The sequence below is a fragment of the Leptinotarsa decemlineata genome, unplaced genomic scaffold, assembly GCF_025532065.1.
Source record: "Leptinotarsa decemlineata unplaced genomic scaffold, Ldec_3_MD MMD2_tig00026358_RagTag_RagTag, whole genome shotgun sequence".
Taxonomy (NCBI): Eukaryota; Metazoa; Arthropoda; class Insecta; order Coleoptera; family Chrysomelidae; genus Leptinotarsa; species Leptinotarsa decemlineata.
The window spans coordinates 4930011-4956843 of record NW_027412703.1 but is presented as its reverse complement, the minus strand read 5'-3'; the positions used below and the strand labels follow the sequence as shown (position 1 = coordinate 4956843).

The 26833-nt window shown below is 33.0% G+C and overlaps 1 protein-coding gene and 1 long non-coding RNA gene across 3 annotated transcripts; both read right to left on the bottom strand.

Annotated features, from left to right (window-relative positions):
* Positions 1 to 5030: 5030 nt before the first annotated feature.
* Positions 5031 to 26773, bottom strand: LOC111514361 (uncharacterized). Its single transcript, XM_074184703.1, has 2 exons — positions 26616 to 26773; positions 5031 to 5665 (listed from the first exon to the last, which is right to left on the bottom strand). The coding sequence occupies exons 1-2, from the start codon at positions 26625 to 26627 to the stop codon at positions 5156 to 5158; spliced, it is 522 nt and encodes a 173-aa protein (XP_074040804.1). The 5' UTR covers positions 26628 to 26773; the 3' UTR covers positions 5031 to 5155.
* On the bottom strand, positions 11449 to 13900 carry LOC141486597 (uncharacterized). Of its 2 annotated transcripts, XR_012467942.1 has the most exons (4): positions 13274 to 13900; positions 13076 to 13170; positions 12177 to 12338; positions 11449 to 11793 (listed from the first exon to the last, which is right to left on the bottom strand). It is a non-coding gene; the product is annotated as an uncharacterized lncRNA (long non-coding RNA). The 2 variants fall into 2 exon arrangements; XR_012467941.1 differs by having other exon boundaries at positions 13076 to 13899.
* Positions 26774 to 26833: the final 60 nt, after the last annotated feature.

The following is a 26833-nucleotide window of genomic DNA, read 5'->3' as shown; positions in this document are numbered from 1 at the left end:
AGAATAAATAACAATAATTAACTAAAATGTGAAGACAAAAGTAAATCACAACAAATGCTCAAAATGCTGGCCTTGTTCATGATAACACAATTGTGCCTTCTTCGAATATTATTCACAGCACAATTTATTTCCCTGGATTTCCTGGAAACAGGAAAATCAGGTCTTCTTATTTGCCGGTTCGGTCGGTAGCCAAGCGGTTGGGCGAGGGTGCTTTGTTCACTCACTCGAATTGACTGCCGTGTTGGTCGGTGGTTCAAGCCCTAGTCTGAACGATCGATCTTCACTTGCTATCGTCCAACCCGTGTCAGGAATCACACGTTAAAAGGTAAGATCTCGTTAATCCTTAGCTCGCACACGTTTCGACTTCTGAGGGTTGTCGTTCATAGGGGTGCGACAGCTGGTTAACGGAAAAACAGATTTTTAAACAGATTTTTTTTTTCAATTACAACATTGTGATAGCCTTTCGGGATCACCTGGATGCAATTTTTGACATATGTGTATTTTGTAACATTTTAAACCGTTTTTTTTAAATGTCTCCAAGCACTTGTATGACAAATATTCATTTCGGAGGAAATTTGACATGTAGATTTCCCTGGGTTCAGGTTTAACTGTAAATTATTAATTTTTATTGAAAAGGACACAATGTCTATCTTACCTCATACATACCTACTTCAACAAGAAGTCGGCTAAGATTTCTGCCTTAGTGCGGCAAGCCGGCATGATTTCAAGATTCGAGAGTAGAGAAGGCATCATTCCACCAAGGACTCCAATAATCAGAACAACCATCTTGACAGAGTGATCTGGATAGAGTCTGCGGAGTTCGAAGAGAAAATCTCGATATTTTATCCGTTTTTCCTCCTCTTCTCTGACGATATTCGTCTCGCCAGGAGCTGAAAACTCCACGACAAATATCGTTTTGCTGTGGTGGTCGAGAAGGACTACATCAGGCGAACGAATAGTTCCAATAAATTCGGCACTTCTCGTTCCCCACAACGGATTCAATTTCCCCCGGAGCGTAGGGCAACATCGGTCTCTCGTTAATACCGTAAGAGTGCCGTAGATGGTAATATAGCACTCTTAGGGCCGCGTTATGTCGATGAATATAGGCCGAGACCGCATATGCTGGACATGCTGATAGCAAGTGCATTAGGGTCTCGGGCGCCTCGCGGCAGGCCCTGCACCTTGTGTCAGGAACCTCTATAGCCATCACGCGACTGCGGTAAACTGAGCCATGATGAACCCCTCAGTTTCCGACTTCAGCCCACTCGACCTGAGAAAAGCGAACGTCAGGCGCTTTGATAAGCCAAGGTCTCCAATGTTATTGAAGAAGACCCCATGCATTGGCTTATCCTTGTGTCTCCGCAGAAGTAAGGCGATCTCTGCGGCTTTTATCTGAGCTGAACGGGTTCCAACTCGGTGACAGAGTTGTGGTCACCTCGTTCATAGTCGAAAACTATACCGAGTTCATCAGCTGCTCGGGCAGCTGTCCTAAGGAGAAATGCTCCAATTCCAGCTCTCTCATGGTCACGGACCATGCAGAGAAGGGAATCCGAACTCCTGACGACTTTACAGGCTGTATCCAGTACCATTCTATCATGTAGACACTCCAAACTCAAAAGTCCACGGCCTCCCTGTTGTCGGGGGAAGTACAACCGTGGGACGGACGATTTGGGATGCAAACTCCTATAGAGATGCATCATTTTTCGGATCTTTACGTCGAGTTGATACAGCTCCTCCCGAGTCCACTTCACTACTCCAAACGAGTAGAGTAAGATTGGAACGGCAAGCATATTTGTTGCAGCAACTTTGTTCTTCCCCGACAGTTCCGATGACCAGATCTGTCGAAGTTTGTGCTGATACTTGCCGCGGAGAGAGTTTTTCACTGCAGTTACCTCTTGTGAGTGGCGTTCTTCCACCCCGAGGTAAGTATACGTCTCTCCGGCATCCAGATGGTGTAGGATGCATCCATCTACGAGCTGCACAGCCTATTATTATTATTAAAATTTCATTTATTATTGTTATTTTCGCAGAAAGGTAAGCATTGATATTAACCAGTGACCACTCCCCACATCGTGAGGTAAGTGATCATTGGATCCGAGAATCATGTGCCCTGAGCAGAGGCAATAAGCCAAGAATGAAAGCTTTCTGCATTTGTCCAACTATAATTCCTGCCTTAGTGCGGCAAGCCGGCATGATCTCAAGATTCGAGAGTAGAGAAGGCATCATTCCACTACGAACTCCAATAATCAGAACAACCATCTTAACAGAGTGGGATAAATAGAGTTCGAAGAGAAAGTACTTAATCCGTTTTGCCTATTTTTTTCCAGACGATATTTGCCTCACCGGAAGCTGGAAACTCCACTACGAATATCGTCTTGCCCTGTTGGCCGAAAAGAAATATATTGGGCTCATCAGCTTCTATGAGCTTAAGGATGAGAAATGAATAATTCCAGTCAACTCGGCATTTCTCATTCCTACAACGAATTCAATATCCTCCGGAGCGTAGGGCAACATGGGTGTCTCGTCAATACCGTGAAAGTGATGTAGATGGTAATAAAGCAGTCTTGGGGCCGCATTATGTCGATGAATATAGGCTGAGACCGCATATGTTGGATAAGCTGATATCAAGTGAATTAGGATCTTAGGCGCCACGCGACAGATCTTGCAGGAACCTCTATCCCCATCACGCTACTGCGGTAGACTAAGGTGTTTTGGGAGATCATTCTAGCAGGTCATGACGAACCTCTCAATTTCCGACTTCAGCCCACTCGACCTGAGGAAAGCGAAGGTCAGGCGCTCTTACAAGCCGAAGTCTTCAATGCATTGGATCGTCCTTGTGTTGCCGCAGGAGTGAAGTGATCTCTGTGGCTTCTACATGCGTCATTTGCAGAATAGATTTTAACTCGGTGACAGAGTTATGATCACCTCGTTCAGTGTCAAAAACTAAATCGAATTCATCAGCCGCTTGCGTTGGCCCGTTTCTTCACGGAGATTCTCCAAACAGGCAGAATCCCTCATCTCCTTAAATTATCAAAAACTATAGTCATACTGAAAGCAGGCAAGCCAAACGATATGTCACAAAGTTACCGCCCGATCGCTCTACTCAGCATGATCTACAAACTTCTAGGAAGGCAACAGAGTTAGTCAGAAAAAATTGGATGAAATTCCTGTTGAACAGGCAGGTTTCCGCCCTACCAGAAACTGCACGGATCAAGTCCTATCACTAACGTCATTAACAGAAGTAGGCTTCCAGAATCAGCTAAAGACAGCAGCCGTCTTTAAAGACACTGCGTACGACACTGTATGGAAATCAGGCATCATTTTTAAGCACATGCGTGTAATACCCTTCAAGAAAACAGTAGACCTGATAGATGCTATGTTCTCCAATAGAAGCTCCCAAGTACTTTTGGGTAATATCATGAATGCTCAGAAGAAGCTTAACAACGGCTTACCACAGGGATCAGTACTTGCCCCCTACTGCTTATATATTGCTGACATGCCTGAAACGATTTCGAGAAAGTTACATACACTGACGACTGGTCACTAGCTGCTAAACACAAAGATTTTGAAGTCACCGAGGATATCCTAACAAACGACCTGCTGGCTATCAGGCAATACTTTCGCGAGTGGGGACTAAAAGCAAGTACTGCCAAGACAGATTTCTCTAGTTCCCACCTGAACAACAAATTAGCCGATAGAGAACTGCAGATTTACTTTGAAGGCATGCTACTTAAACATAATAAACAACCTAAATACCTAGACAGAACTTTGAGTTTTAAAGAATATCTGTCGAAAATAGCAGCTAAGATCAAAACGTGTGATAACATCATCCAGAAACCATGCAGCACCACTTGGGAAGCATCAGCCTCCACACTGAGATATTCAGCTCTGGGCTTGGTATATTCAGCGACTGAATACTGCTCCCGATGTGGCTTAATAGCGTTCACGTTGGCCTGGTTGATGTCCAGCTCAACCACACAATGCGGCTTATTACAGGTACGATCTAACCAACACCTACTTTTTGGCTCCCCACATTCAGCTACATAGCCTCCGCTCTCCTCCGTAGAAAGCACGTTCTTGTCAGGGAATTCAAGGAGATCATTGTTAATCCTCAACTTTTGACATAACTGTACACTAGTGAGAAGAATGGGAGGTCAATGCTCCACTAACCTACCACAACTTGCTTTGCATATCCAGCAAACTACATGGATTCGACCTACCCCGCGAAACATGGTCAATCCTAAGTATAATTAGAACCAAATGCGGGAGATGCGCTGCCTCACTTTTTAAATGGGGTTCAAACCTTCCTCCCAGGTGCGACGTTGCAGAAAATATGCAAATAATCAGCCACATCGTTGAAGACTGGCCACTGAGGGTCTACACCGGCAGCGACTTCCAGGCAGCGACCAAAGCCGCAATTGAATATATACTTGACTTAGATGTTTGTTTGTAAACTCAATTTCCTGTGTCTTTTTATGCTTTTATACAATTATGTTTGTTATGTTAACTTGTGTGATGTGAATAAGCCATAAGCAAAATAAATGATTGATATATTTCTGAATCATCTTGTAAAAAAGGCCATCATCTTAGCAACATCAATTATTGATGATGAACTTGTCTAAAAACTCGAATTTTTTTTCTTTGGGAATGAATTGAGGTCATATTTTCTTAGGTGTGTTCGGAATTTCAAAATTATACCCGTCAATATACGCACTCATTCGATTAATTGATAAAAATGTGGAAAAACTGATTTTCTGTGGTTAGACTGTTCATGAATTGCTCATGTTTTTATGATAGTTTTCTTGCCTATTGAATTTAGAAAAACAATCTTTGTCAAATGATTTGAGTGTAAAAACAACATTGTTTACCGGTTTGTGGAATAATAGTTATCCATAACCATAATCAATATGATGTAGATTTCAAAATGTTCTGAAAAATATCATCACAAAAATATTTTGTTTTTCATCTCATCTTTTTCAATTATGTGTTCTAATCTTTCAACGATTCGTCAGTAATAATAAGATAGATAATAAAACCATAAACATTTAATGAAATATTACACATTATTCTGTGACATTTAAATTAATAAATATTATTAATCGAATTTTACACCCCTTCTAGTGGATATAATTTTAATATCAAGATACGTCTGAAACTATCGCTTATAATAACTTTTGGTTCCATAATATGGCTTGTATCCTCCACCCAAGAAATTACTGCCTCCATATCCGCTGGACCCTCCATAGCCATCGTACCCTCCATATCCGCCATATCCTCCATATCCTCCGTACCCTCCTAGTCCACCTAATCCTCCATATCCTCCGTGACTTCCTAGTCCTCCCAAACCTCCATACCCTCCATAGCTACTTCCACTGTATCCTCCATATGTGTTGTCGTAACCTCTATATCCTCCATATCCTCCATAACCTCCCAATCCGCTGTAGCCAGGCTTGTAACCAGAGTACCCACCGTATCCCGAGTAGCCTTTATAACCAGGATAGTAAGCACTTCCTCCATAGTGATTGCCATAGCCTGTTGAGTATGTGGAGTCATAGCCACCTCCATAGCCACTGCCATAGCCACTGCCATAGCCACCATAGCTGGTGGAGAGAAGACCGTAGCCACCAGCGTTTACTGCTGCTATTACTGTACAGAGGCAAAATACCTGGAAAAAACATGTGAATGATTATAATGATACATTAAAACGAATGGTCATCATTTGAAATAAAAAAATTATAAAATGTAACAACGTCATATATTGAAATATATTGAAAACTATGTAGGAATCCCTGAATCGATTATGCTTCTAATTATATCGAAAAATTATCAACATAGTTTTTAATGGTTTTGAAACTTCCACAAAATAACGGTTATTTATCGAAAAATGTGAAAATTATGACCTGAAAGACCTCTCACCATACAAACTAAACGGCTTCGTTAAGAAGCTGGGTTTATTTGGTTGATTGCTAATAGGTGTGAGCCACAATGAACCCTTGCGGGTTACGGTGGAAGGTTGAATAGACCCACTCACTTTGGACGTAACCTAACCTAACCTAGTGTTTTTGAAAAATAGAGTTGGTCATTCTCATTCGTAGAAAAATATTCGAAGCCGGTCCGAGTCTTTCGAACAACATCAGTAATTCGATAATGCAGGCTCTGAACTCATTCTAAATGACAGATTCATGAGTAATATAAAAATTGGTTTTGTAATACGCTGTCACAGGGGACAAGTTTGGTGAGTACGGTGGCTAAGGCATGATTACAGTGTTGTTTTAGGCCAAAAAATTACGAACAAGCAGAGAAGAGTGAGCTGGTGCATTATCGTGATGTAAAAGTCATGAAGCACTTTTCCACAATATTGGACGTTTTCTTCGTATCGTTTCTCGCAAGCGGCGCATAATTTCAATATAATATTGACCGTACGATCATGTGGTAAGAACTCCTAATGCACTACGCCACGGTAATCGAAGAAACAATGGGTAAAACCTTGACATTTTTTTATCTTGGTCCTCCTGGGCTCTTTCACTGAAACGATTTGAAAAATCTCAAGAAGTGTTTTTACAATAATCTCTCTCTCTCTTCAAGTAGAAGACTGTTTCAGAAAGTGTAGTTCAAGAGCTACCGAATACTATGAAGTGATGGCCACCTACAGTTTTACGCGTAGGTACTTCTGATATAAAAAAATTGGAGAAACTGTTTTTACCGAGTCTCCGCGTTTTTCCACAATAAGACACCCATTCCAACCATCTTGTTTACTGTACTAGTCTGTTTAGGTCCCTTGCTGCACGTATGTCATATTAGTCAAGGCATAATTTGGATTGTTTGCCATTCGTGATCCAGATCCTCGCATTGAATGGTATCCTCATTTTTCCAATAGCCTTCATGTTACTCATAGACCCATTTTCCAATCAGGTTCCGTACCAGATTGGTAGATTGAATCCGCCAGTTTCAGATTATGCTTGGGAACATGGCTCTCCAAATACTGGACCAATATTCAAAAGGTCTAATTTGCACATTCTATGGCACCAAATTTCTGCTAACGTGTGTACCATTTCAGTCTGGAATAGTTTTCAGAGTTACTAGAAAGCTTCCTTTGTCAGGGGATTCTGATAAGATTAAATGCTTTGTATGGCTGGACATTATTGTGTTGAAATCTGACATATCAACCATGTCTGTGTTCTTCTACTATTATCAGCATTTAATTTCACTTGCTTGCTGTCATCTCGAATCTTTCCATGTTTTTCTTGAGGTGAATATTGAAAGTACTCAGATTTCAAAGTAAGGAACAGTTTCATCAGTAGGCAGTCTCATCTATAGCGAAACTGTTAGTCTACAAAGTTCTAGAAATTGAAAAATCATAAAACATCTGAAACAGGCATGGAATGTAAACAATTTTCTTTACTTCCTCAACTGATCATCAAGGGGAATATTTCGAAAAACAATAAGCCATTTTCATTTAAAAATGTTTGTCATTATTTGCTATCCCCGAAATATAAATAGTATCCCTCCTATTGTCTAGCAATCCTGTGAATATTTAGAGTTCATATAAAAGTAGTAGTTTCGAAAATTTTTTTATATAATTCAGTGTTCACATGGAAGTAGTTTAACGTATTGAAGAAAACATTTCAATGTGGGATTTCCTCTTGACAGTTTACAAAACGGCGACACGTGTTTCGCTATACAATAACATACAATGCACAATATCCAATCTACAATATATAATACATGGAGTATTGTGACGCCTGAAGATGCTATTGTATAGCGAAACACGTGTCACGGTTTTGTAAACCATCAAGGAGGAATTTCACATAAAAGTTGAATACGTCATGATGGATTTTCATGGAATATCGGTCAGTTCTATCATATTTATGAAAGTAGTTGTTTCGATATGGCTTTTTCTTACAGTTTTTGTCTGAAAGTCACTTCTTTGCATGATCTACACATCTTTGTGAAGAGTTGATTTTGAAATCATTTATTTCTTTTTTTTTTTGGAAGATTTTTCCAAATGGAGAAGTAGAAAGTCAAAAACGTTTCTTTACCAAAAATTTGATCTCCCCTACAAATATACTCCTTTCAATTTAAATTTCAAAGAATGTTTCTTATAATAAAGGCTTATGAAAAATTCAGCTTTCTGCAATTTTATTAGCATTAAAGTCTAGTCGTTCTGATTATAGTCTTTAATCAACTCTCACTTTACATTCTGACTTACGAAAACAAATAATTAGATCGACACTTCTGATAAATAACTGAATTATGTGGAGTATCGGAGAGAAAAAACATAAAAATTCAGTGTTTGAAGACGATTGACAATGTTTCATGATGAATTTTCGGACTTCCATTGTCTAATATATAAAAATGATTTGAAATCCCTGAAACAACTAAAAAAGAAGAATTAAAAATGAATAGCTGAAAATAACAATTATATTAAGCAAAAAAATCTGAAATGAAATTTTAAAAAAATGGAAAGCGGGGATAAGTGAAAGTACTCGAACGACCCATAAACAGTCATCTCTCGGAGGAATCAGTCCAGTCATCATCCGAAGACGATTGTGGATACTAACAATCGAAACGTCGTGAACTAACTTGGCTTGGAATCTCTCAACTTTTTTATTTTCATTTTTTATTTCTTTATTTTTTGTTCAATTGCTCTATTTTTACTTGTATTTTATTTCACTATTATTTCATTTCAAGTTTTTTTGCTTGATATAATTGTAATTTTCAGCTATTCACTATTAATTCTTCTTTTTTATTTGTTTCAGGGATTTCAAATCATTTTATATACTAGACAATGGAAGTCCGAACTAGTGAAATCCAAAAATAGAGTTTTTTCATCTCAGTCATCTCAAATCCATGGATATCTCTCAAAGTCTCCACCAAGATTCACTAGGTTCCAGATCTTATCCTCAAGGATAAGGCTCTTTGCTTTGTTGATGGGAAAATCTATTTTACATTTTTATTTCTCAGTCACGCGTAAGTACTGGAGATACAATGAAATAGACAACAATGAATTTGTCATATTTTGAATAATTTAATCATTAATTAATCACATCATGCATGGAAAGAAGGACAAACATATATATTTTTTATTTACCTACTTGTTATACGTACCCATTGTTTATTAATTGAAGGAAATGCAAATTGCCTACATGAAGATATACTTCCTAATGACGTTCTGAAGGAGGAATCTAATTAGACAAACATAATGACAATAATTCGATTAGGAAATAACACATGGTTGGATTTCTTTGATGACCACCTAATATCAAATTCGTTAAAATATCGAAATATTATAAGGACAAATTCTTTCTTATAACTGTATGTCTGTTCCATTTGATTCTCAGATTATTTTCCAGTTTAATTTCTGGTTTTCGTAACTACACCCTACATTGGTGCCCGTAATCGTACTTAGAAAGTGCGCAATGAAACTCGCACCAGTATTTTGCAGACTTTTCAACCTTTCTTATACGAAAAGGGTTTTTCCTTTTTGTTGCAAGATTGTTCGCGTTTAGCCAATTCCCAATAAGCGCAAGAAAACTCTTCCAAATTACTATAGACCAGTCGCTTTGTTATCTGTGATTTCAAAAATCATGGAGAAAGTCGTAAACCACCATTTTTGACCTGTCATAAATGTTTTTATTGTATACATAACATGATAAAATAAATTATGTCTGTCTGTCTGTCTATCCTCAAATACTTGGAAGGCTTCAACATATTGAGCGTATTATCAATACGGCTTTCGGAAACAAAGATCAACAGGATTATGTCACCCATATTTGGAATAACGCAATCCAGAAACATGGAGAATCAAGAGCCGTTTTTCTAAGGCCTTTGATATTTCTAAGGATATAAACGTGTCTAAAACAAAAGCCATGATTCTGACCACAGCATATAAATATAAATTACTATTCTTTGGAAATTAATAAAGAAAAAATTGAATTTGTAACCGAAATTAAATACCTGGGATTCATGTTAGACAACTGTTTATCTTATGATGCACACTTCAAATACAAAACTAAAAAAATATCGAAGAAACTTTACTTTTTTACTCTAATCTCTTATCATTTGTCAGTTTCTTCCAAGGTCACTATATATAACACAATCATTCAGCCTCATTTCGAATATTGTAGTACATTACTATATGGGTGTGATCAAAACAAAATTTCGACTTTACAAAAACTACAAAATCGTGGAATGAGAGTCATATTAAAATGTAATCATTATACAAGCATAAAGTTTATGCTCGACGCATTACAATGGTTATCAATACAAGAAAGGTTCTATACACTGTTAAAAATTTCTATACTGATTTTACAGAAAATGCTTTGGAAGTTTTAACGCATAACATTTTTTTGAATAATAGAATCACATTTTGTAAATTCACTACACGATTTATTTCAACTCAATTTAGAAAAATTACAAAACATTTTTGAATTTTCAGTAAACTTACACGTGACGTTTGTATTGTTATATTACAATACAAACTTTGTATTTTTGTGAAGCAAATTTGGTAGAAAATGATTTTCAATTTCAAGAAGCTGCATTGTAAATTTACTACCGAAATCAATTGAACTTTGTTTTAAAAAATTACAATATATTTGTTGTTTTTTTGGTAAACATTTTGTGGACAATTGTTTTGTATTAATACAACACAATCTTTGTGAATTTGTTAAACATATTTCGAAAAAGTTGATTTGTAATTTCAAGAAACTACATTGCAAATTTACTACGCATTCAGTCCAACACAGTTTCAGAAAATTACAAAAAATTTGTTGCTTTTTTGTAAACATTTGATGGGAGTTTGTTTTCTATTATTACAACACAAAATTTGTGAATTTGTTAAGCAAATTCGGTAAAAATTGATTTGTAATTTTAAAATACTGAAACCCAAATTTACTACGCATTCAATTCAACATAGTTTTGAAAAATTATAAAACATCGGTTGCATTTTTAGTAAACATATATTGAACGTTTGTTTTGTAATATCACAATACAAACTTTGTAATTTTGTTAAACAAATTCAGTGGAAAAATTTGTAATTTTAAAATGCTGCATTGCGAATTCACTAAATATGAACACTGTGATTTTCTAAAATAAGTTTTTTTTTTTAATTCTTTACTGATTCACAAATGAAGCATATTATTGTACTGCAGAACTTATAGTAGTGCTCTAATTGAAGATCTTGAACAATTTAATTAGAGATGTTTATTAATAGTGGATATATCCAAAGTTTTAACTTAGCAATATAATATTGCAAATAATTTAGTTGTTGAATGAGAAGTGCGATTTATAGGCTTCTTATCTAGATACCAAACAATAATTCATCATTTTCTTGATCAAAAAAACAGTTTATTGGATAAAATCACTTTAAAATCAACAAATGAAATTTCATTCAATGTAGGATATTTAGTCTACATTATATAAATAAAACTCATACTTGATTATATTGTATTATAATTCAAACTCAACGTAATATACATTAGGTAAAAAGTAAAAATTAAGATAAGTGAGTAATGCAGTCGAATAGTAATAATAAGCATAGTAAAAAATTAAAGATTATAACAAGTATTATACAAAATAGAAATCACATCGTATTAATGAATGATAATTATGTAGTATGTAGGTATGTATAACATAAAGAGTACATAATTATATTAAAATAATAATTTAATGCGATTCATCAGCAATACATGACTCGATTGCTTCTTCAGCTTGCTGACTTTAGGATGGATATTGGTTGCTTTCCTTTTTCCGTCCCGCTTTGTACGTTTGGGAAGACAAATTTCCAGAAAAAATCTAAAATCGAAGTCATTTACAAATCAATCGCAAGCAAAAGAGAAAACAAAATTGAATAATATAAATTGTCCTGAGACAAAATTAACATGATTCAAGTGATGTTTTTTATCAGTGCAGTATCTATAAAGTCTTATATAAAGCTTTTTCGCAAGAAATATGTACAAACAAATTATTAATCGCTTTAGATTGAAAACTTCAATTATTCAGATAGCGAAAATGAATTATCTTTAAAATCAATTGTCAACAGTAAGAGCATTTGAAATGTAGAGTTTAATTAATCCAAAAATGAAAATTAAAACTGATTTCAAACTTTTTTTAAGCTGTTTACAAAAGAGAAAATTGGAATTATCAAAAATCTAGAGAAAGCAGTTTTTAACACTCACCGTTAAATTGCTTCAATTGTTCCACCAATTCATGGGGGATATGCGAAGCCAAAAACGTGATAGCACAGGAATGTAGCCAACATTCCATCAAGAAATGAAGGAGCATGTATTTTTATTTCAAATACCACATGTATACATTTCCACTGTCATGTAAATCTTTTCCTAAAAAAAATATTTGATAAATATATATAAAATATTTCAGACTATTATTGTTACATTATCATTGTTATTGATTATTTTTAATCAAATGAATTCAACTTTTTCATATACAAATTATTTCTAAAAATAGGTGAATTTTATGAAATATCAAGTACAATAATTTTGAATTTCATTACTTCATACTTCCATTGTCTAATATGATATAAAATCATTTGAAATCCCTGAAAGAACAAATAAAAAGCAAAAAAAACCTGAAAGCAGATTACAATAAAATAAAAATTAAGCAAAAAATTGAAAAGTGAACAATTGAAAAAATAAAAATTAAAAGATTTCAAGCCAATTTACTTTACGAAGTTTCGACTGTCAGTATCAACAATCGTCTTTGGGTGATGACTCATTAGCCGAAATCGATTGTGGATACTGACATTCGAAACGTCGTGAAGTAACTTGGCTTGAAATTTTTGAATTTTTCATTCCATATTAATGGTTCAATTTTCAATTGTTGCTTTTATATTATTTCATTGTAATTCCATTCCATGGTTTTTTGCTCAATATAATTGTTATTTTCAGCTATTTATTTTAATTTTCATTTTTATTTGTTCTTTCAGGGATCAAATCATTTTATATCATATTAGACAGTGGAAGTCCGAATTGATGAAATTCACAATGAAACATTGTGAAACACCTTCAAACATACATTAATTTTGATAAAACTTACTCGATAGTTAAAAGGAACTAACTTTATAGAAATATGGAATTCTTACGCATCTCTCACCATCAATACGGGAATTGAAACAGGCACCTTCTCGAGTAACTCATCATCAGTTAATTCCTCCTGCCGAAAAAATTAAAAAACTTTTTAGAAAATCACATTTCTATAAATTCATCAATTTGTTAACATAAAGTATAGTATTTGTAACTTAAGTTAGTAAACTTACGTTAAAATTGAAAACTGATGGATACCATAACAATCTGAAACATATTATTAAATAATTACATGGAATGACTTTATTTCTAAAAGATCTTGAAGAGTTTTATATTTTATTGATTTAAATTTTTACTATTGACTATAATCGATTCCTTACTTGAGCAAAAGATTCACATGCACTATTCACGGGAAAACAAAAGAGACAGTTTTAATTCACAGAAATCAAATAAATGTAATTCTTCAAGCAATGCTTACAACTTCGACTTATATGTGTCTGGATCCTTCCTCTCTCGGCACTGTTACACTTGACACTGAATATGTTATAATACATACCTACTCCTTACTCCTGAAATGTAAAAAAAAAGTGTCTAGACAATTTCTAGCGGGGCTGGACGCGTAACCGCCAAAACAAAACAGTATTGACACCCAATCGACTTGAAATATTAATGGGGCCTGCAACGATTTTTTCAGGATATATGTGTTCAGTGAATAATTACCCTGAGTATAATAACACTGATAATGATAATAATAGAAATGATTATTGATTATTATTCAATTATTAGGGTTAGATATGATTTTAAAAAAACATTTCATAAGGAACATATTAAAATTATGTGTTATTGAAATTATTAAAATTATATATATATATATATATATATATATATATATATATATATATATATATATATATATATATATATATATATATATAAATATATATATATATATATATATATATATATATATATATATATATATATATATATATATATATATATATATATATATATATATATATATATATCAAATCTAAAAAGGTTAATGCAGTCAAGCTGCTGGAAAATAATTCCATGAAAATTTATATTTATATATGAAATCGAGAAAAGTTAATGCAGTCAAGCTGCTGGAAAATAATTCCATGAAAATTAAAAGATAAATAAATAAGTACCATTCTGATCATTCCCATATTGATTTCAATTTAAGAGCCACCGGTAGGACAGCTGTTTCAGCCTATTGGGTGTCACACCATTAGGTGGTTTCACTTATGTCTCACTTGCGTTTACGCACTTATTTCTATTAAGTACTTTTCTTGGTTTTTCACATTTTGTCTTCTATCGAGAATCGCCTGCCCGGTACTGACGATGCCCAATAGGCTGAAACAGCTGTCTACTGGTGGCTCTTGAATTGAAATCAATATAGGAATGATCAGAATGGTACTTATTTATTTATCATAACATAAGTATTTATTTAACATAAGTACGTTAAAATGATATTCAAGTGACGTATTCTTGAGACGCTTTCAAGAGAAAAAGTATATATAATCTTGAGTTAATCAAATCGAGGAGGCTATGAACGTTTGTTTATCGTTCGCTGTCACATTTTCAACTATTCATTGATAAATTCACACTTCGAAGTTTATAAAGTGATTTTTTTGTACCATGTCCGACTTTACGAATGCTGAAGTGGCTGATTTGGTTTTTGCATCTCCAGCGCGTGACTTCTTGTGCAGGGTTATTTGCGAATCTTTTTCGGCGATTTTCCGAAACTGGAAGCCTTGAAAGAAATTTTGCGGTAGGATGGCCACAGACAACAAGATGTATGGAATAGGGGGAGGTGATTCTCGAAGAAATTAGTGAACATTCAAAGACAAGTACAAAAAAAATTAGTCAAACTTCAAATGTGAGTCACATGACCGTTTACAGAATTTTAAAGGAACAGCAATTATATATCCTTATCATATTGAGCGTATTCAGGCACTTACGTTACGTGATTTCCAACCACGTATCGAATTTCCTCAATGGCTCTATAGAAAAATCGAACAACATCCCCAAATTTAATCGAAAATCCTCTTCACAAGTGAGGCTAATTTTTCAAGAAATGGGGATTACCCACATGCGATAACGCAAATTCATTTCCAAAACAGATTCTCTTTCAATGTATGGGTAGGCATACTTGGAGATCATTAAATTGGGCCCTATTTTCTTACCTCACCTTTGAATGGAGATGCTTGCCTACATTTTTTGGAATGCGAGCTTTCCCTGCTCATGGAAGATGTTCCCATTGGCCTCTGAATACACTCTTGGTTTATGCACGATGGAGCCTCTGCTCATTTTAGTGTGATAGCAAGAAATGTATGAGACCTAGCATATCCCCAATGATTGATAGGAAGAGGAGGCATACAGTATTGGCCCCCGAGGTCTACGGATCTCAATGCCGTCGATTTTTTTGGGGACACCTCAAATTACTAATTTATGCCAGTCCCATTGAAAACAAGGAAATGTTGAGGGATCGCATATAGCATCATAGCTTAGGTACTATGAAACACTCCCGGCATTTTCCAACGGGTACGGAATTATTTGATGAGGAGAGGAGAAGCTTGTATTGCTGTTGGAGGTCGTCACTTTGAACAGTTGTTGTAATAGTTGTTTCGTTTAATTTTTATATGTTTATTTGCCTAATTAATAACACAGGACTTTTCTAAATTTTTATTTTCACAAACTCCGAAATGAAGCACTTTCTAATTGAATAATTATATTTGAATTTTTTTCAGTTTGGATTGATTAGGCATTTCAATAATGATCAGTTTAGGAGACGTCTGTCCGGGTATACTGCCTATAAAGTTTGATGAATTGCAAAAAGCTTATGACAAAAACTAAACAAATGATTTTTCTATAAACATTTTATAGGAAAAAGTTGTTTATTTTGACGAAATCCACCACATACTCATAGTTCTTGTAATGTTTTCAGCAACTTCACTAAGCGCCTTAGGAGCTAAGTAATATCCATCGATATAGAAAATTGTAAATATTTAGAAAACGATAACCTCTAGCGTTGTTGAGGAAGTGTACCTTTTTCACTTGGAAAGGGTGTGGGAATAAGGTTTTTTCGATAAAAGAACCAAAAGTATACTGTCAAAAAAGTTAAGGCAATTTGAAATAAATAATGACAGCGTACGCAGTGCCCTAACGCGTGATCCCTAACACGTGTTGAAATATGTTTACATAAAACAATACACTAATGATAATGCATTTAATTTCCATCACCACAAAGTTATTCATCAGAAAATTAGAATTGATAGGATAGTAAAGTTAAAAAAAAATGATTACAATCCAATAGATGGAACAAAAATTGCTTTATCAACAATGATAGAAATTAGGATCGAATGATTTTCAATACAAAAAAAATTAACCGTGATTACGATTCGAACTTGCGACTACAGTCAACACCCCCAAGCTATCGCAATATACCAATGATTGATGTTGAAAATTCATATTCAAAATTTTCATTCAAGGCTAAACTTCCATTCATCGTATCCATTTCCTCAAATGATTGTTAGTGATAACAAAATTCAAATATTGTCGCCAATCAAATTCGCAATGATTTTTTTCTGATATATAAACGCATGAATCAGTGGAAATTCCCTAAAATTCATAAATATTCATTTGTTTCGAGTGATAACCGAATCTCTATTCATACGAGTATACATGATTCAATTGACACCAAAAATCATTAGTGATTAACCACTCAGTTATATAACTATATACTAACTCACATTTCTATCACAACTTTGATTATCGCATTGCGACCAATAAATGATATATACTTTTTTGCAATCTGAAAATTGTAATGAAAACATTAGTGAAATTTTCGTTACTTCATAGTACTTTCCATTCTAACAATTATTTATAATTTTAATTGAAGTATATCACACCATAAACGATGTACATTTTGAAAACTTCTCATAAAAATTGCTAAATACAATACGTGTGGGACAAATAAAACATTTTTAGCCGAATTATAAAGCAATACGAAATTTGCACAAGAAAGTTGTAAAATGACTAAAAATATTTGTAAAATTCAAGTTACTTCATAGTATAATCTCAGTTTGAAAAATATTTCATAATTTTACAAAAAAATCAAAGTAAATGTAAATAATTCACCAAATAAAATTTGTGAATTTAGAAAACGTTTTGTGGAAAATTGACTAATGACTTAGTGTAATTACAATGTGTTTGAGAAAAATGAAATTTTTTTGTGAAATCATAAAGCACTATATAATTAGCAAACGAAAGTTGTTAAAATACTGAAAGTATTTGTAAACTTTCAATGACTTCATAGCAATTCCAGTTAAAAAAATATTTTATCAATTCACAAAAACTTACAGTGGAAAACTTACAAATGATATTTGTAAATTTCAAGAAATTTTTATGAAAAATTTAATAACGGTTCAGTATAATTACAATAAGTGTAATGAAAATGAAAATTTTTGGTCAAATTACAAAGCACTATATTATTTGCAAACAAAAGTTGTTAAACTACTGAAAGTATTTGTAAAATTTTGATGACTTCATAGTTATTCCAGTTTCAAAAATATTTTATTAATATACAAAAAATGTAAGTGATTCAATTTACAAATGATATTTGTACATTTCGAAAACTTTTTATGAAACATTTAATAACCCTTCAGTATAATTACAATACGTGTGAGAAAAATGAAAATTATTGGCCATATTACAAAGCACTATATAATTTGCAAACAAAAGTTGTTAAAATAGTGAAAGTATTTGTAAAATTTTGATGACTTCATAGTTATTCCAGTTACAGAAATATTTTATTAATTTACAAAAAAATTAAGTGATTTAATTTACAAATAATATTTGTACATTTCGAAAACTTTTTATGAAAAATTTAATAACGATTCAGTATAATTACAATACGTGTGAGAAAAATGGAAACTATTGGCCCAGTTACAAAGCAAATTTTAAAAATACTAAAAGTTTTTGTAAAATTTTATGACTTCATTTTAGTTCCAATTCCAACTTTTTTTTAATAATTTTACAAAAAAATAAAGTGAATCAATTCACAAATAATATTTGTAAATTCGAAAAACTTTCTTTCGGAACTGACTTACGGTTTGGTAAAATTACAATAAGTTTAAGGTTATTTGATGATGATTGTAAAATCACGACTCAGTTTAGTAGGATGCCAAATATTTTTTGGGAAATTACTCAAATCGTGTTGAATATTGTATTGGCAACACTTTGATTTGTAATTTAAGTAGTCATTTGTTTTGTAATATATTTGTGATTTTACATACATTTTTAACAGTGTAGATCAGTAATGATATTTATTTTTAAGACTATTAATAATATGTTACCATCTTATTTTGATGAATTCATTACTTATCGTGATAGTACTCACAACTACGAGACAAGACAAAGTTATCTTTTTCACTTGCCAAGATGCAGATTAACCAGCTCAATGAAAATATTGTTTTATAAAGGTTTAAACCATTTCAATAAGCTACCAAGAGACATAAAACAAAGCGAAAGTATTTATATATTTAAAGCTAAACTGAACAACTATATTAAAACAAACACAATTTTGTAGGAAAATACTCAATGATGCAGAACATCAGTAGTCTTAAACCTTAACATTTATTATCATGTATCGGTATGTTTTAAATTGTTAGTATAGTCTTATCTAAGTTAGTTAACTTTGAATTTTGTTTCCTTTTCTATTTTACTTCTCAACATTGTTAGGTTACAGTCATATGTATGACTCTAGTTATTAGTTATTATTATTGTTGTTTAAGGACATATTATTATTGTTTACTGATTTATTATTATTATTATTGTATGTATATCAGGATTTCCTAAATAAACGGATTTATTCATTCATAATAATGTCAGGTCAGACAATTCCGTTTTCTGCTCCAATAAGTTTGTTGGGGGTTAAAATGGACACCAATATGTCTTGGCACAATCATGTCGCTAGAATTGCAAAGGCTGCTTCTCAAAAGCATGAAACACTGTTCCGAACCAGAAGTTTGTACACACCTCAGCAACTTTTGATCTTTGGAGTATTGTTCTCATGCATGGAGCTGTGTCCCCTACATACCCTGAAGTTGCTGAATTCCATTCAAAAAAGAGCCATTCGCCTGATTGGAGACACAAATATAACGTGCAACCTTGATAGCCTGGAACATCGAAGAAGGGTTGGAGATTTTTCTCTCTTCTATGAATCCTTTCACGGGAATTGTTCAAGTGACTTGGCACATTTGATTCCACCAAGAGCGGTACATATCAGAAATACGCGACGGACTGTTGCTGATCGAGGTTCATCTCAGTACACCTCGAACTTCACTGTTCAAGAACCCTTTCATCTGGAGAACTGTGTTTATGAGAAATAGACTTCATGAGAACGTTTATCCAAATGGATTTAATTTTCAGCGATTCAAATTCAATGTGAATCGCTACTTTCGCACAGGCACCTCTCTGAGAGGGCCTTAAAGATTTTCCTGTAGTGCTTGTGGTTTGACCTCAAAAAATCTATTCCTCTCATTGTTTTATCAATTCTAGGCCAATTAAAATATAAATAAGAAAATTCGTTCTCATCACATAGGATGTAATTGAGAATTTTTTCACTCTTTTTCACTCACTGTTTTGAAACTTGAAAAATTCGAGTATTTCCGGAAATAGGCCCTATCCTCCGAAACCCCGATACATTCGGGAGGACGCGCCAGCATTATCAACCAATGACCACTCCCCACACCGTGGGGTAAGTGATCATTGGGTCCGATAATCATGTGCCCTGAGCAAGGGCAGTGAGACAAGAATGATAGCCTTTGGTATCTGTCCGGCTAAGATTTCTGCCTCAGTGCGGTATGATTTTAAGATTCGAGAGTAGAGAGGACAGGACAGATTTAACGGAAAAACAGATCATTCCACCAAGGACTCCAATAATCAGAACAACCATCTTGCCAGAGTGGTCTGGATAGAGTCTGCGGAGTTCGAAGAGAAAATCCCGATATTTTATCCGTTTTTCCTCCTCTTTTTGGATGATATTCGTCTCGCCAGGAGCTGTAAACTACACGACAGATATTGTCTTGCTTTGGTGGTCGAAAAGGACTACATCAGGCTTATTTAGGCTCATTATTATTATTAGTCATCTGAAATAAACAAATGTCAATTCATTCTTTAAAAAAAATGAAACAGATTCTATTTGATGGTTTAAACCAATTTTTTCAAATGATTTATTACTGTGCTGATATCATCAATGTAATTTTCAACAATATAATTATTATTACCTTTCTGTGTCTAAATGTATTTGCAGGTGTCACATAAAACTCAAATATATCTATTAGGAAAGTTCATTTATTTTTCATCTTAGCATTTGTTTTTTCTTCCTTTTTCTATTATTTGACCATCTAGGGATTCATTTCCATACACTGTTTCAACCTGAAGTAGAAATTTTAAAGAACATCGAACTAAATAGTTAAAAATAGTTTTTTTCAAATAAGCTTAAAACAATAACGAACGAAAAATACCAGTATTATTGTGAAAAAAGCGACGGGCACTTGATTTATAAAAAATAAGGCACAAAGCGCTCACGCTTTTTTCACAATAATACTACTTAGTATTTTTCGTTCGTTATTGTTTTTAACTCATTTAAAAAAAAACAACTTTTTAGTTCGATGTTCTTTAAAAGCGTGTTTTTTAGTTCTCTTAAACGATACTTATTTTTCATTGTTTAGTTTCGTATACTATAAAAGCGTGTTTTTTAGTCTTTTTAAACTATATCCATTTTGAATATTATTGGAGCTTTTTCCCAACACCAAATCGTTATTTTTTTCATTAACACCTCGACACGTGTTTCGATCACCAAGTGATCATCTTCAAGAGGAAGACAATTTAGTCTTGCTCTTTGATGATGATTTGGTGTTGGGAAAAAACTCCAATAATATTCATTACTACACCAAAGGTTCCAAACAGTGTATCACAAGTATATTTATTTCATCTAACCTTTGAGATCAATCATTGATATTTTCCGATTCCGAGAGGGAGCCTGAAAATCAGCTACCAAACCCAAGGAAGGCAGCAGGCCCGCAAAGGAGGGTAACAAATAAGGTAGCAGACGGGCGTGGTAATAAAAAATACTTATTTCAAATGAAATGATACATGAATTGAAGGGGTTATATTTTTAGGAGTGATTAATTTTTTGGGAGAGAAAGTTTTTGGCTTTCTACTACTCCATCTTGATACAAAAAACAAAGGAAGGAAGTAATCAATTTCAAAATAAGTAACTTTATACATGGATGTGTAGATCATGCAAAAAAGTAACTTTAGACACAAACTGAAAGAAAGTCCTCCTGAAACAGCTACTTTCATATAAACATTGAATTACACGAAAGAAAAAAATTCTTTCGAAACAAATACTTTTATATGAACACTGAATTATACAGAAGATGCTTTTCTCTGTATATATATATATATATATATATATATATATATATATATATATATATATATATATATATATATATATATATATATATATATATATATATATATATATATATATATATATAAGCCAAAAACTTTCTTTCCCAAGAAATGATACATGTAATCTGAGTTCGAATTATATCAAGGAGGTTACGTACAGCGCCATCTGCCCGAGAATAGATCAAGCAATAATGTCGATAATTCTGTCAAATAAAGATCCCGAGCATTCAAACGGAAATAAATATGAAATGAAAAGGAGAGTTACAAACATACATACATACAGGTGAAGCTAATAAAAAAGCGTGTTAAAAAATGTTTTTGGAATCAATTTGTAGGTTGAGTGAAAGATCGCTGCTTTTTAACTCTTGCTGAGAAAGCATGAACTCTGTCTTTTGTCAGACATGTATATTTTGTTTTTTTTCTTTTTCACTTTATTATATGTATATGTTTGTGATTTTCTGGCAATAGAATCGATTATTAATTATTATTATGATCATTTTTATTATCAGAGACTGCTAGCCTAGTGAGCTGGTTTAACTAAACGGAATAATACCCGAAAAAGCACGTCTCCTTCCAAACCATTTCATTCATTATTGACTTTTTTCAGAATGTTTAAAAGAAAACTTGTAATCAATTAAGAAGAGTTCTTAAACCATCATGGGTGTGGTCTATTGAGTCATATTTAATGAAAGGTATAAGCGGTGTAGTTGATGAGTAATGAAAAATGTTTGCTATTAAAAAATTACCCACATGACATAGCGTAATTGTGTGAAATGATCCAATAACAGATGGAATTATCTGCAATTAAACTTGAAGCTGCGTGAAAAAGTGAATCTTTCAATAGCAATTTGCAGTAAAAACGCACCTCCTGCCTAAGTGTAAGTAATATTTGATCTAGAGAACACGTAACTTCCTTGTTTCTGTGAACTGCTAATAATAACCGGATTGAATACAGGATTTCCAACTGATTCCGTAATTGTCAATTCACGTCGAAAACCTTTCGTTTTTGTCTTTTCGAATATAAGTGGGTTAACGAATTGATAATTCAAAAACTAATCACACGGATAGACAAAAACGAAACTGGTGTAACGACCTACTGATATGTTGACATAACAGCTTATGAAATGGGATTTGGTCTATGCAAAATCAGCATGATTAAAGCAGTACCTATATCAAGTTCCTGTTAAAGTTCTGAGAGTTGTTTCTGATTAAATTTTTCTAAAATGTTTCGTTACTTAATTGAGCCGGCAGCCGGTGGGATTGGTGTGATTGCTGCATATCCTACTCATCCAGTTGATTGCTATGTAGAACGGTAGTTCAAGCCCCACGATCGGGCAATCGTTTTTCACTGTTTATCGTTTAACCCGTGTTAGGAATCGCACGTTAAAAGGTGAGACCCCGGTAATCTTTTGCACACGTGTCGCCTTCCGAGGGTTGTCATTCGTAGAAAGGAGAAAGCTGATCTCAGATAATTATATTTATTTTCTATAAAATTTAAATACTTTTATGAAGTTCAAATTTCAAAACTCAAGAATGGTATTGGTACTTGAGATTACAATTTAATAAGGTGATACAGGATGAGGAAATGAAGTACATTCAATTTAACAGAAAAATCTCGAGCAAAAAATTAATATAGCCCTTTTAAGAGATGCCATTTTTTAATAGTCTCTTTAAATTTTTGCGAGTTGAAGAAAAGGAAATCGTGATAATGATCTATTAAAAAGCTTCAAGATAATTATTCAAATTGAAGGGGTTATATTTTTTAGGAGTGATTAATTTTTGGGAAAGAAAGTTTTTGGCTTTCTACTACTCCATCTTGATACAAAAAAAAAGATGGATGAGGGAGTCTTCCAAAGAAAGGAAGGAAGTAACTCTATACATGGATGTGTAGATCATGCAAAGAAGTAACTTTCAGACACAAACTGAAAGAAAGTCCTCCTGAAACAGCTAGTTTCATATAAACATTGAATTAAACGAAAGAAAAAATTCTTTCGAAACAAATACTTCTATATGAACTCATGTGAATGATATCTGATTTTTATTCCACAACGAATGTTTGAAATACAAACTGAGTAGAGAAAAGTATCTTCTGTATGATTCAGTGTTCATATAGAAGTATTTGTTTCGAAAGAATTTTTTCTTTCGTAAAATTCAATGTTTATATGAAAGTAGCTGTTTCAGGAGGACTTTGTTTCAGTTTGTGTCTGAAAGATACTTCTTTGCATGATCTACACATCCATGTATAGAGTTACTTCCTTCCTTTCTTTGGAAGACTCCCTCATCCTCCTTTTTTCGTATCAAGATGGAGTAGTAGAAAGCCAAAAACTTTATTTCCCAATAAATATTCAATTCCAAGGATTCCAAGATTATTAGGTTTTTGGTGTAGTTCTGGTAAATAATTGTGAATATTCTCAATGTTAGTTCAGAAGACATATTAATTTCGACCATTTTGAAACAAAGTTGCCTGGAAATAATTTTTCTGCATGTAAAATTTTAATATCAGTATAATTTGGTTTATGTCCTGTATCCATAGGATGTTGTGCTAATGCACATGATTTCTTATTGGGCATTATATCACTGTTGGTATAATACTGTGTCAACATAATCCAAGTTTCAATTGTTATGAATTATGTTTGACTTTTTAGGACAATGTGTTTAATTTTTCAATTTAGTATTCAAATTCTTTGAAATATCAATATTTTTTTGGCATATTTTGATATATTCTTCAATATGAAATTTTTTTTATGATATTTGAAGATAAATTCTCAAGATTAGTTAGAGACTTACAAGAAGAATTGGTAGGTGAGTTATCATTACATACATTTCTGCTGATTTTATTAAAATTTGTATAATTGCTAGTATTGGATTTTATTTTCATAAGGAGCTTTCTAAGATATGAATTATCAATTTGTAATTGTAATTTATAATCTTCAAGAAGACTAATATTTTTGTTTTAGGGAAGAGTGTACTAATTTTTTTATTTTATTTTTAGAAGAGAGTATAATTTTTTGTGATTTTGATAGTTGGCTTTTCACGGTTTGTTAATTGATGACCGCTTACCCGGTACTGCCCAACTGTCTATATAGAGTGGGTTGTCTTAGCGACTCGAGAAACGTTCAGGAAAATGGATTAACGGGGTCTCTCAGTGAAAAATCAAAATGAAAACTTTGCTTCACCTTGCCGAGCTTGCCTTTCTAATAGGAAGCTTCTTCAGGGCAGAAAAAATTAGTATAAAACAATGAATTAAATATAAATAAATACTATATAGACGGCTAATAACCTAAAAGTTGATAACGCACAAAAAATACTATATAGTATTCCTTGGAATTATTTGGATGTTTTACAATGGAAATTTATATACAAAGGGTAAATGTTTAAATGTTACTTCTAGCTTCCATTGTTTGAAGTTGGAGATGAAGTTTAAGATATCAATGCATTGGACTTTTTTAAATTACTCACATACACCTACATTATACCGAGTAGAAGTGTGACATATGAAATTCATGTTGTTACTTCAACTGAAATGTCATATATTGCTTTTCACATTCGAATTTATCAAAAATGAAGTCAAATACTGTTTTATTCAGCTGCCCTCAAGGATATTCTGAAACAATAATTTTTTTCAATGTCAAATAATAATTCGACCAAAATCAAACAGTTTTACTCAAATTTTCCAAATGAAACATTATATTTTTTCAATATGTGTACTTCTATAAAGAGCACTTTCTCAGAATATGAGGAACACTATGGGTTCGTTAATCACAAATTTGGTGTCTAAAAATATTTTATTTTCATCTGATCAAATTTCTAAATCAAAAACAACCCTCTGGGTGATATAAGTACGAAGGTATTCAATATATCTTCAGGTGACCAATTCTATTGAAAATATAAAAAGTAGAAATTTTCGTAATGATAGTTTTTTGAGACTGGTATTGAACAAAAAAAAATTAAGTTATTGAACACCCTCTACGCAATCTACATGTAAAAGCTTACTTCATATTGCCAACCAGATTTATTTAGCAGTTATAGTATCGGGGTTAAATTAGCTACTTTCCTATGAAATCTTGAAGTGAAATCTATCAGATTAGATACCTATTCCATAGACGACTCAAAAAGTTCATAAAAATGTCTTATGCCGTGTCAATGAATCTATATCTAGTCAAAGAAATAAAACATGTTTGTTTCGTAGTTAGTACAACACACAAAAATCAAACTATGAAAATATAAAACTTATTTAATCAGATAAAAGCAATGAGATAATCCAAAAACAGGCTTTAGACAGAGATTCCTCAACATAAAATTTGAATAACTACGAAAATATTTGACTTTATCATGTAATTTGGAACACACAACTATATTTTGTAAAATATCACCTTATAATGCGCACAAGATAAACTTGGTCCAATACCAAATCGTGACTAAGAATAACAATGAGAGGGTCATTGATATTTGAATTTTATTGCACTCGTCAATTCCTAAAATGCCAAATATATTTACTTTTCTGAAATAAAAATTCACAAATGTACGTATTACCATTCAATACAATGTGTAATAATACTTTCGTAACAAGAAAAAAATTCATTTTTAACTGAGATGATTTGCCATCAAAAACTAGGAAAAACATTTTCGCTATGGCTTTCATTGCCCAATTAGGTACTGCATGATGTTTCGAAATTTCCAAAAATTCCAAATATCTTCACTTTTCTGAACTAAAAATTCACAGATGCACCATCAAATATAATATGTGAGAGAATATTTTCGTACCAAAAGAAAGAAAAATAATATATCTAAATGAGATGATTTGCCATCAAAAATTAGGAAAACATTTTCGCTATGGCTTTCATTGCTCAATTGGGTCCTGCATGATGTCCCCGAAAAATATTTTGTCTCAGATTAATTATTCTTTATAGGCTTGAAATATTGGTATGAAAAATATTGAGTGCCTATAAATTTAAATCATTATTATTTTGCGAATATGTAGGTATATTCATTGAAATTATTCAAATCTAGCGTTATTGTATTTTCTCGATGTTTTGAAGTGTTTTCCCATAGAAAACATTTACTTACTGTTATTTTCATATTGAACTGTGCACAAAACACTGAAGTTAGTTGATCGAAAGAAAAATCACTTCAGTTAATGCTGGTACAACGGTGGATTTATATACGTACTTACGATTTACAAATCAACCTTGTCTCCCACCTGTTCGGACTCTAATAAGTTGGTTTGTTCTAGAGATTTGATTGAACGACGATGTAAAATATTGACCCTTGAAAAAGGTGATTTT